The following is a 12,190-nucleotide window of genomic DNA, read 5'->3' on the forward strand; positions in this document are numbered from 1 at the left end:
GAAAATATTCATTGGTGTACGTCGGACTCGAACCCGGTCCAATGCTTTGGTAAGCAAGGGCCGGATCCGATAGGCTACTGCGCGCCTAAATATTTTTAAAACTATTTATTGTTCGTTCTCAAACTAATTAATTAAATTTTTGTTCTTAAATATTTCCTTATTTATATATATATATATATATATTATTTATATAATTTGTGATAATAAGGGGTTTATAAACATAGTTCATTATTAACGCTCTGGGTTTTTTCCTATTTATTGTAATCTTTATCTAAAGGACCCAGACTATTATAAATTTAGTTATTTTTTAAATACTTAAAAATAATATTATTTTCATTATCATCCATAATTCTTAATTATAATATGTATTTCAGGAATGTGGACGATAGGATCATAATAACAAATTACATTATTATTTCTGCGACGTTTCGGTCATTTATTAGACCTTCATCAGGCATCTGAAAATTACACAAATTAATAACTAACAAATAACATAACAATTGATACAATTCTAATATTTACCTTAATACGAATTCTAACAATCACTATCTTACATTGCACAGTTGCCTTAGTCATATAAATCATCACAAAATTAACAAAATTGATAGATTTATTAATTATTCTTACTTAAAAATAATTTCTAATTTTAAAGAACATCTGTATCCTAAATTATTATTTACTATCCATGCTGGGTTTTTTCCATCTATTGTATTTTGTATACTTTAACCAAAAGATTGTATCTTTGGAAATTTTAAGTATTTAAAAAATAATCCTTATTTTTCAGCGTACAGACTAACGTGTTTTACATTATGTACGCTTAAGCTTAGAATTTATATTTATGTTTTATTATTTTATTTTTTAAGCTAGTTTTTATTTTTATGATACCCACATTTCTGTAATTACGTATTTCCCAAGTTTTTGCTTAAACGCTTGCAAGTCTGAACCCTATCATAAATCATCAGTCCCTTCGAGTCCTTACCTGATGCCAATATCTCACACCCTCTCCTTGCACTAAGGTTGACAACATGCACCCGTCTCCTATTCCTTTAATTAGCCAATAGTTCTTTAAAATATCCTTCCTTAGAATTTTCCACACTTTTCCACCAATAACTACGCTTATTTTCCCTTTCCTTATTTTTGCTAGTTAAATTTACGCTCAAATCTAAGTTGTAATGTTTTACTAAGATTTTTGTATAAGTTAGTTCGCTTTAAGATCTCTTACTTAACACTAATTTTGTAATAGTTTTTACTTTCGAAAACTAAGCTACAATAAAATAATTGTAGCTCAAAACAAATATATTATTGTTTGAAAAAAAAAAGAAGTGTTTCTTTAGTAGTCAAATAGTTGGCCATATTTTGTGAGCTAATTTGTATTCATTAATTATATAATAAATTTAATTAAATTTCAGAAAATTTTGTGTAAATCAAGTGGAATTTATAGTTTTAAAAATGAGTGGATACTATTCAACAATACTTTATGAATGGGAAGTATCTGGTTTTTCATACAACAAATGGTTAGAATCTGAAAATTTCACTTTACCGGATAATATCGACATAAAGTTCAAGATATGCCTGAAACTTCTAGATTCCAAAAATTTTTTTTTGAGAAAAGCTCAAATCAGAGTGAAGAAAGAAGCATCTATAGGTCTTGGTCGAGCTGATATAATAATTCAAGTTGATAAAAGTTCAGGTCGACAAACCATGATCCACTGGGGTGATTACAGCGACATTTTTAATTTTGAAGGGACGTTTAAAAAAGAAATCTTAATTATTTGCGAAATTCATTGGTATGGACTCGATGACGCTCATGAAGATGACGAAATTGCATTTGCTGCTTCAATTCAGCCAAACTCAATCGAAAATTATTTACTTTCAACGGAATTGAGTGATGTCGTGATTACAGTAAATGGTGATGAACTACCAGCTCATAAACTAGTACTTGCATCTCATAGTACTGTTTTCAACAAAATGCTCAATACTGATATGAAAGAAGCTAAGGAAGATTGTATTTGTTTGGATGGATTTGACCTTGATATTATCAAACAAGTCCTGATGTTCATGTACACAAGAAGAATTCAGACTGAAAATGATATCGATGTAATTTTGAAAATATTATCTTGTGCTGAGATGTATCACATAAAAAAACTGACAACTTTTTGCCAGTATAAATTAATACAAAACTTTAACGGAGAAAATATTATTGAAATTTTAGTAGATACTGATAAATATGATTTGCTTCGATTTAATGCAAGAGCCTTGGAATTTCTCGTCGATAATAAAGCTAGTATATCGTTCTCAGAAACAATAGAACAAATTCATAATTCAAAAGTATTGAAACATTTTGTTCGGAATGAAATAGGAATGATAAAAGATTAAATAATAATACCTTAAATGTCATTTAATATTTTCCGATTTATTGAAAATATTTAATAATAATATTAATAAGATGTGTTCTTTTTTACTGGAGTGAGAAGCAATTTATGTTCATTTTAATTTTATGATTCGATGTTTCGAATTTGTGTAACTAAATTGTAATTAGAAAAAAAAAAAATTTTTATCGACAAAATGTTAATTTTATTATGGTACATCTTTTTATTTCAAATAAATTTTTCTACTAACATCTTAAAAAAAATTATTAAGGAAGTCATTTGCTCCAGTTGAGTCACAACAACTGTAGTAGTCAAAATACTCGATAAATTAAAATTAAAAAAATCCATAAAAATTCCTAAAATTAAAAAATAAATAGTATATGAGGCATTAGTCGGTGAAATTCTTAAAATGAAAAAAAAAATCGTTAAATACAAAAATTAATTTGACTCTTGTAAATCAGCTATTAGTAACCTGTCCGTGATTTCCCATGTAAAAAAAAATTGTCCTAAAAATGTCCCAAATTGTGTCACGTTTGGATGTCCCAAGCTTGGGACATTTTTGGGACAATTTTTTTTTACACGGGTTGGCAACGCTATATTTTGGTTGTTTACATTTTCATTTGTACAATACAACTTCAATTACGTTTAAGCTTTTGCAATCAGTGTAAATGAATAAATTAATTAAAAATGTTTAGTCATAAAACCATAACATTCTAATGGCTCATGGCAAGAATGCTAGTATTTTTTAATTATTGTTTTATTTTTCAATTATGAAATATGAAAATTTGTTAACAATAAATTAACTGATAAGGATGTATGAAAAACATAAGTGCGTTAAAACTTAGTTTGAATTTATTCAACGGTCTGAAGCTCGCGCGCTACGCAACGTTGCCAAATGTTCTGACGCCATTCAAACGGAGATTACTTAAAAATTTTCTGTGATTTTATTATTTTAATTTCTCCATAAATTCCACGGCAATCTATATATTTTATTGCAAAAAATGAAACGTGAATATTTGGAAAACCTTATTTTGAGTTCTTTTTTACTCCATCTAATCGGTAGTTAATGCCATAATTCGAGAAAGTTTTTAAGGTCTGACTTTCTCGGAAGACTCGGAAAAAATACTACACAGAAAGAAAAATTCTTAACTGGAGAACAAAATTCTTGGCTCAAGAAAATTTTCGGGTGCCTGAAGGAAGACCGAAGTTATGGTGGTCGAAGTAAAAATTTTTCTTGAAATTCTATTCTTGGTCGAAGTAATTATTTCTTCATTCAAATTATCGTAAATACTTGATACAATAAATTTTTGAACTTAAGGAGCTGATTTTCAGAAGGGTAGCTTTTCATATTTTAAAAGAGCAGTTTTTTTAACTTTTAAATATTAATGTTAATTACTTCGAACATTCTAAATATTTCTAAATGAGAATCGAATTGTAGCTTCATAACCGATAGCACTTCATAGCTAAATTAAAAAAGTTTAATAAAAATATTTATAATTAGAGATAACCAGTTTTTTGTCTCGATTAATTAAAAATGAAAAGATACTCCTTTGAAACTCTACTCTTGATTTGATCAAAATTTTTATAGACTTTAGGGAAGTAGCGTCTCCTATTTCATCTAAGAAAAAAATCTACTCACCTTGAGAAAATTTTCTCTTGAATATTTGATATCCATTTTATACTATTTTAGCGTGCAATTATACATATTGAATGAAGAAAAATGATTCAATATTATTTTATCTTCCTATTTGACACGTTATTCAATAAAAATATTAATGAAAATTTACTTCCATCCAGATATTTAATTTTTTGGAGCAAGAGGCTTAAGTTAAGAAAATAAATTTTCTCAAAACAAAAAGATTTTCTTGACTTATATAAATTTTCTTGGATCAAGATACATATTTCTTAAAGCAAGAGAATTAATTTTGTTCAATAAAGGAAATTTCTTGGAAAAAAAAAATTTTTTTTTCGCTCAAGAAAATAATTAAGAAGAAAAATATTTTCTTAACTCAAGTGAACCTTTCTTCTGTGTAACATTTTTAGAAATTTTTTTTCAAAAATTTGCACCGTGAAGAATGAAGTTAACTTCACTAAGGACTTTAATTATTAGATAAAAATAAATTTTATGCATAATCTAATATTTTTTATTTAAGATTGATGTTGAAAGGACCTCTTTAAAAAAAGTTGTGTGAACAAATTAAATGTTAAACATTTTATTACCTTAATTTTAATTACTGTTTTGACAATTATTTGTAATTTTTTTATAAAAAATTAATGAAATATTTATATGTCCATCGCGTTATTTAAAAACAACTACTAGATATAAAACTTTCATAAAAATTTTATATTTTCATTACGACCGCCAAATCTTGGAAACGGAGCTTAATTATCATGAAAATATACCTTTAGCTTTACGTGGAAACTAAACTGTAGCTTAAGAACATGTAGGATAGACGCCATTTGCAAAAAATTCAAATTTTCTCGCGCAAAGTGCACCTACCCTCCGAAACCATTAATAAACTTTTTTACAAAAAATTTATCAAGAAACTTGGAAGGTACATCAACCTTGATAATTAATGTACGTTTGCCTTCTTTTACATTTTAATTTTAATTACTTATTACTTAGAATTTTAAACTCGCGTGTAAAATGCTTGAAGGTTAGGATTGTGACTGAAATGACAACAAAAATTTGAATTTTCTCAATTTTAATCTAGCTACCAGATGACACCACAAGTAAATTATATAGTTGAAACTATCGTCGTTAGATGGCAAAATAAAGGCCAATTGAGAATAAAAATTATCCCAGTTTTTTTATTCGACACTCGTTAATAAATTGGAAAAAATTATGGTAATTATTTACAAATGGGGTCCACCATTTCAATTTTAATTTTTTAAACAAAACTTCCATTTGATTTTATTGGCATATATTTTTTTGATACATAAAAAAATGAACAATTAAAAAAAAAAGGTTGATTTTCACAGTTTTAAAAATTTTCAAAAAAATTTATAAATTTTTTAAAAAATTGAGATATTAAAATTTTTTTTTAATTGTTCGTTTTTTTATGTACTTTTCAAAAAAATATATATATCAAAAACATCAAAAAAAGATAAAATAGAAATTTAATCCAAAAACAGGAGAGCCAAAATTTTTTTCCAACTTTTGAAGACAAAGAAGATATCGAAATCTTTTTTTTCCTATTATGACATTTTTTCATCTTAAATGCGCCGTAAAAACAAGTAGAGTAAAAAAATTATGAAAACCCTGAAGGCTATCCCGGTAACTTCCCGTTAATTCCATACCTAGGTGCTTAAAATTGTACTTATGACGTCTTTGAGCTCTTCGAGCTCAGAAGTCTGACAGAAGTTTAATAAAACACTATTCATAAAATTTTCAAACTGCAATTATTCTTGGATGGATAAATCGATTTTTACGCAGTTCGCAACATTAGACAAAGTTTTTAAATTCTATAATTTACTACTGAATATGAATTTATTAGATTGAAAATTTTGGAGAAATTAAAATAAATTAACTTATTCCGAATTTTTTCAACAACGATAACTCATGAACCAATCAACCAATTTCCACGTACTTAGCAGTGATCGACGTGGTTTTTTGAGCTCTAACAATTATCTCTTTCAATTTTTTTTTTTTTTTGAGATTTCTCAAAATCTTTTGGCTTACATATAACAATACAACAATCTAAACATATCTATTTTTTTATTATGTTCATTATTTCAAGATTTAATTTAGCGTACATTTATAAGTTCGCTACAAGTAGTTATAGCTGCTACAGTTCTATAAAAATACTATGCGAAATCACTATGCGAAGTCACCACGGTAATAAATTCCAGCTTCTTAATTTTGTAAAAAAATTTTTTTTTTTTACAAGAAACCTTGCTACTAGTGAATTTCATAAGAAATTAGTTTAGTACGAGTAGACTGTTAATACACTACTTGCATCTAACAAAATATTAATTTTTTATTTAATTTAATCAAAGCTCTTAAATAACTTGACATGAATTTTTGGCCGACTAGTTGAATATCGTCCACGAGTTGAGAAGTTTTTTATTATAAATCCGTAAACTTCATTGATACTTTCCAACACGATTTTAGTCCAATCGTTTCCAGCCTCTTGTTGAATATTAAGAAAAAAACCTTGAGTCATGTAAAAAACCAGATTTTGGTGGTAATTCAATCTAAAATTGTCATTTAATTATTAATAGTTTTGTATATTTTACGTTTTATAATTAGTAAAACAAACGTTTACCTTGTCTATTCCATTTCTTCAATCATCCTGTGGAATCTATAATGTAAAGAAATAAATATGTGGATTAATACTCTAAAAAATCAGTAATTGTGTTTGAGAAATAATTTTAATGACAGATATTAAAAAAACTACATGAACTTAAATGTAAAAACAGCTGTAGTTTTTAGAACAAGTGATAATGACAAGAAGCTGAGCAAGAAATTTTTGCACTGTTAGTCATTAGCATTTTTACTCAATTCGCAAAGTTACAATTAGTAACACAACTGTAAATTTTCTCATCACAGACAGAATCAAGTAAACGAATAAAAAATGTTATAATATCTGAGGGCAAATAAAAATTTTTTTTCTACATTTTTTCAAGTCCCTATACAGTTAATACCATTAACTAATTTTAGAAGATATCCTTTCGTATACTTATCTACTTTATTTAAAAAAAATATTGAAAATTTTTGAAGATAGATTTTAATCATAAATACAGTTTTCTTTCCATCGTTGCTTGTAGTCTAGTCGAGAAGTTGATTTCCTGTGAAAAATAGTTACAAGTCTCTTAAAAATATGGTTGATGGCTTAAACGATCCGGAATGGCATTTAAAAAAAGACTATTTTGGATTTTTTCTAGAACAGATAATTACAATTGTTATTAACAAAAATCCGATAAAAAGTTAGTCATCCAGCTTTTTGGCAAAAACTCAAAAAGTATAAGTGATAGCTCAAATATTAAAAAAGTTTCTAAAAGAGCAGGAAATTTCCGCAATTGTAGCTCTATTATTTATAATTTTGATTTAGCGTTGAAAATCGGCTTCCGCGCGGCAGTTTTGGAATGCGCGCGCCGCCACTGTAGTAAGCGTAGTTTTTAAATAACTTTTTTATGCAATTAAATATGAATTAAAAATTTTTTTTAATTCTGGTGTCATCTAAACACTTCAAACAATAAAATTCCGCCGTATTTAAAGTTGTAACACCATTTTTTAAAAAATTATTCAATTGTTGATAAACAATTTTTTTACGAGTTTGTGTTGCCATAAAAGGCGGTAAAATTATTTAACATGCATAATTTAAATTTTTAATTTTTTTGTTACTGCAAAAATTAATAATTAATGAAATAAAAATATTTTATAAACATTTATAACACCATCTTGTTGAGCATGTTTATAAAAAGGGCTCCAAGAAACAAAAAATTTATAGATTAATTATTTAAACTTTTATACCGCCTTTTATGACAACACAAACCCGTAAAAAAATCGTTAATTAACAATTGAATAACTTCTTAAAAAAAAAAATAGTGATACAAGTTTTATTACCGCGGAATGATATTGTTTGAAGTGTCTAGATTACACTAGAATTCTAATTTTTTAACAGTTTTTTGTCAATAGCCATTGTTATTTTTTTTTCCACAAAAATCTAAAAACGTCTTTTTGTGGAAGTCATTCCGAATCGTCTAAGACATTCACCATATTTTTAGGAGACTTGTAACTATTTTTCGCAGGAAATTAACTTCTCGATTAGACTATTTACTATATATCAGATTGAGAACATCGAAGCTATACAAAATACTTTTTTATGTTTTAAATTTATTGAGTTAGAAGATTGATAGTTGAAGTTTTCACTTGAAATAACCGATTGAAGTAAAATATTTTTTAACCAGAAATTTTTTTGAAGATTTATCGTCTTGAATGAAAGAGAGAAAAATTATAAAACAAAATTAAATTTACTTAAGTTGAGATATTTTGGCTCAACAATTTTTCTTAAAAATAATTTTCTGTGTTGAAAATTTCTCTCTAATTAATGCTTTTTTGTGTTGATTAACAAACTAAGTAAAAATATTATGAAAATTTTCTTGTTATTACTTACAAACTTTATTTTCCAGTAAATAAATGGTTTTTGACAAAATTAAACTTTATTTTTATTCATCTTTATGACGTATCGCATCATAATTTATTATGTTTTGCGCCAGTTCATCGAGTAACTACATGCAATAGAATTGAAAAATTAATATATTCATGTAAGTATCATTTATTTGTTAATTTCAGTTTAACTTAGAATAAAAATTTTTCTACTCGCAAAAATTACGTTTCAAAATGTAATAAGTTCTTTTTGTACGTTAAGTACTTGTACCATGATCATGAATAATTTTTAATTATAAAAACTTAATTATATTTACCTTATTATTTTGTGTTAAATTATCATGCTAAACCGGGAATATTTTAATGCCGGTCACCAGTGCCAATGAATATTATTTAGAAAAGATTTAAGGACCTACAAGTGTCCATAGGCATGTTTCCATTTTCTATCCTGGAAAAAAAAATTAAAGTTATTTCCTTTCAATATTCATGATTACTTTAAGAAATAAACGTACTCATTTTCTGATGAAAACATTTCATGAGGAATTTTAATGTTCGTAAATTTTTTAACGATGTTGAATTCTTCGCAAATTTTTATGATTAACTAGCAGTCATGAGTATTCAACTCATATATTTTGAATATCAAAAAAATTTGATATATTACTAATGATATAGACTAATGCTTGCACAGTTATTTGACTTTGCTAATGTAAACGTCATCAAGCGAGTAGATGCCTTGGCGTGTCAGTTCAAGCAAATAACGAGAACGGATTTTGCTCGTCATACAGAAGTTGGTGTTCGTCTACTGGATTCTTGTCACAGCCCTGAAGAATCTTTTGGACTTGGTCAGTAACTTCAGCTCTTGGTCCTAATTCGAGGAGCCGTCTGGCGAACGAAGCAGTGGTTTTATAATTCTTTAGCTTAGAGAATGAATTAACAGCTGTTCTTAAGGTAAAGATTTGATGGACTGGCTGAAGTACGCAGCAATCTCGCAGGCTCGTTTTTGCGCGGCGAGTGTTGCTTTAGGAGTATTTTTATGCCTGCTCTTCATTTTCCGACTGAGAATGTACTCACGGCAAATTTGTATCAGTTGCTGAGCCTCAGCAATGTCCTCTCTAGGGTCAAAAACCAACAAAGGAACGCTCAGGAGGATAGCCTGCAATTTTTCAATAGCTTCTGTAAATTTATCGCCGGTTGTCATCTGGTAGCAGCCGTGCAAGCGTTGGATCAACTCCGTCAATTGAAGATCAGCAGCAGGGAGCCCAGTTTTAGACATAGCAGTCTTCTAGTTACGCAGTGGGAATCCATTCAGCAAAAGAATATTCGACAGATAAGCGTAACTAGTCCTGGATCTAGCGAAAGTATTGAGGAAATGAGCTTGGTAAGCTAGAAACTCAGTAACACCAATTTGGTTATGAAGATGACAGCAAGCAGTCTCGAAGGAACCGACGAGGATGTGGTCTACGGCTAGCTGAGAATTGTTCGTCCAGTGATGAGACGGAGGGACTCCTTTCGTAGGAGCAGCAAAGTATCGACTTGATTCTTTCCTCGTGACATCGCGCCTTCGAAGAATCTCTTGAAAACGGTCAACAATGACAAGTTATCAGTGGACAAGTAGAGAAACGAAATCTTCTCAAAGTTCATTGTCCGCTGGTAACTCATTTCGACGACCTGATGGTTGCTTTGCAACAAAGCAGCTTGAGCAAGACTCTTCCAGCAAGATTTTTGATCTAGAGATCTAACGGCTTTATCTTTACAAAGTGAAGTGCCACTTCTGGGTAGCCTTTTTGGTGTAAGTATGCTATAATGGATTCTCCAACTAAATTAGCAGTTCTTACTATCTGCAAGGCTTCCTTATACTCCCTATTAATTAAAGGAAGCTTAAAGATGCTCAGTAGGGTCGATTTTTAGGATTCTGGATCTACATTCTCGGTCTAAACAGTAGACTTGGTTACCCTTGACACGCGTTACATAAATCGGCAAGTCCAGCGTTCGGATGATTCCGTAAACGCCAGAGTTAATCGCGTACTTAATATGGTTGCTCGTCGTGTAAATAAAAACTCCCGAGTCGTGCTAGGCTCCGGAATTGACTCTTGTGTTCTCAAGAATTGAGCTGAGACCATACTACGTATCGACATTTGGAGATTTTGACCTCCGTGAGCTGGCGTTTCTGCTACACGTCGAACATTATGACCTGGTCTGAGCCAACAAGCAACAGCATGCCAGTTGCAGCGTTGAATATTTCATCGCAGTTGAGAATCTGGATCTTTTTCGTCACTTTTTTTTTTAATTTTTATCACTAGTGAATATCCTCGATCTAAAACAGCGAAAGGGTTTCTCGCCACCTAAATAGCAGTGATACCAGAAGCTCTCTTGGTTTCGGGATCAGAACTAGAGTCTTCATCCTTGGGAATCATGTACAAGTCACACATTTTAACGTGAAAATTTTTTTGTTGGCAAAGCTGTAACATTAAATTAAATGAATTAAAAATTTCATATGTACAAATTATATTTATTAACCTATTTAGTTCCAAGTTATAATTGATATTAAAGAACTGCACTAAATTATGCGTTGTATAATAATTTTACTGTTAATTTTTTTAGTTGTGATAAATAAAGAAAACCGTAAAAATTTTTTCTATTTCAATAACTGAAATTTATAAAAGTATTACCAAAGCTTAGTTTCAATAGTGTTTTTAGAATTGACATAAAATTTCTTTTTTAATTAATTAATTATTGTAGGTAGAATCATTGATGTACAATTATTTGAAGTAGAGAAATAAAAATAAACACAGTTATTTTTCAGGTTAACTCAGAAGATGAAATATGTATAAAATACGCAACTGAAAATTTATTGATCACTTACCATCATGTTCAATAAAATATTTTTAAATGAAATTTATCATTTTAATCTTTTAAATAATAAACATTTAGTTTAGATATGTGTTCTTCTTTTAAAAACAATTATTAGGTCTGTCAGCCTGTCAGCTGATTACATTCGATTGTTCACAATCGATACTACTGTACACAAATGAATATTCACGTAATCGATCAGTCGAAGAGTCGATAGGTCTAATACAACGAGTAGTTCTGATTTCGACCATATTAAACACCAAAAGGAATATTTTTTCACTATCGATTATATATAAAATCAAAATTAATTTAGCAGATATTTGATAATTTTAACAATTTTTGTAACAATTAAATTATTACAAAACAAGTTAGAAAAAAAATTGACATGTAGAAATTTAAAAAAATAAAAAATGCAATTTTTCTTAAACAATTTTTTAAAACAAACTTCGTAGTTAGAAAACATTAAAAAGTCAGAAGTGACTTATAAATTTTATGTCATTAAAATAAATTAAAATAAAATATAAAGAACAAAATAGTAAAAAAATAAAACTCTTCTATGGTTTAGTGGCTTGACGACAGTGAATTGAGCGCTCAATATAATTTGTTTATTTTGAAGGTACACAAAAAATATAACAAAATCTTTATGATTACATAGAATAATTTATAAAAATTAATATACCATAAATTAATCTTTATCACATATGTTAACAATCACATGACAGTTTTTCAAATTTTCTTTAAATTAATAGATTTTCAATACCAATATTTTTAGAAAACGCAAGTGTGAAAAATTACACGGTTTTACGATCTTTTTTCGTAATGGGTTTTTTCCTCGAGTTATTAGCTGCAATATTATTTT

The 12,190-nt window shown here is 28.4% G+C and overlaps 1 protein-coding gene and 1 pseudogene across 1 annotated transcript; one reads left to right on the forward strand and one right to left on the reverse strand.

Annotated features, from left to right (window-relative positions):
- Positions 1 to 1,206: 1,206 nt before the first annotated feature.
- LOC141536818 (kelch-like protein 6) lies at positions 1,207 to 2,856 on the forward strand. Its single transcript, XM_074257567.1, has one exon. The coding sequence runs from the start codon at positions 1,450 to 1,452 to the stop codon at positions 2,374 to 2,376; it is 927 nt and encodes a 308-aa protein (XP_074113668.1). The 5' UTR covers positions 1,207 to 1,449; the 3' UTR covers positions 2,377 to 2,856.
- Positions 2,857 to 6,004: 3,148 nt separating this feature from the next.
- Positions 6,005 to 10,910, reverse strand: LOC141537026 (coatomer subunit alpha pseudogene; annotated as a pseudogene).
- Positions 10,911 to 12,190: the final 1,280 nt, after the last annotated feature.

The sequence above is a fragment of the Cotesia typhae genome, unplaced genomic scaffold (assembly GCF_013202065.1).
Source record: "Cotesia typhae breed Kobodo isofemale line unplaced genomic scaffold, CoteBio_Ctyphae scaffold_45, whole genome shotgun sequence".
Taxonomy (NCBI): Eukaryota; Metazoa; Arthropoda; class Insecta; order Hymenoptera; family Braconidae; genus Cotesia; species Cotesia typhae.

What these genes read in the sequence shown, in the direction of transcription:
- LOC141536818 (XM_074257567.1), top strand. Translation starts at nt 1,450, where the DNA reads ATGAGTGGATACTATTCAACAATACTTTATGAATGGGAAGTATCTGGT.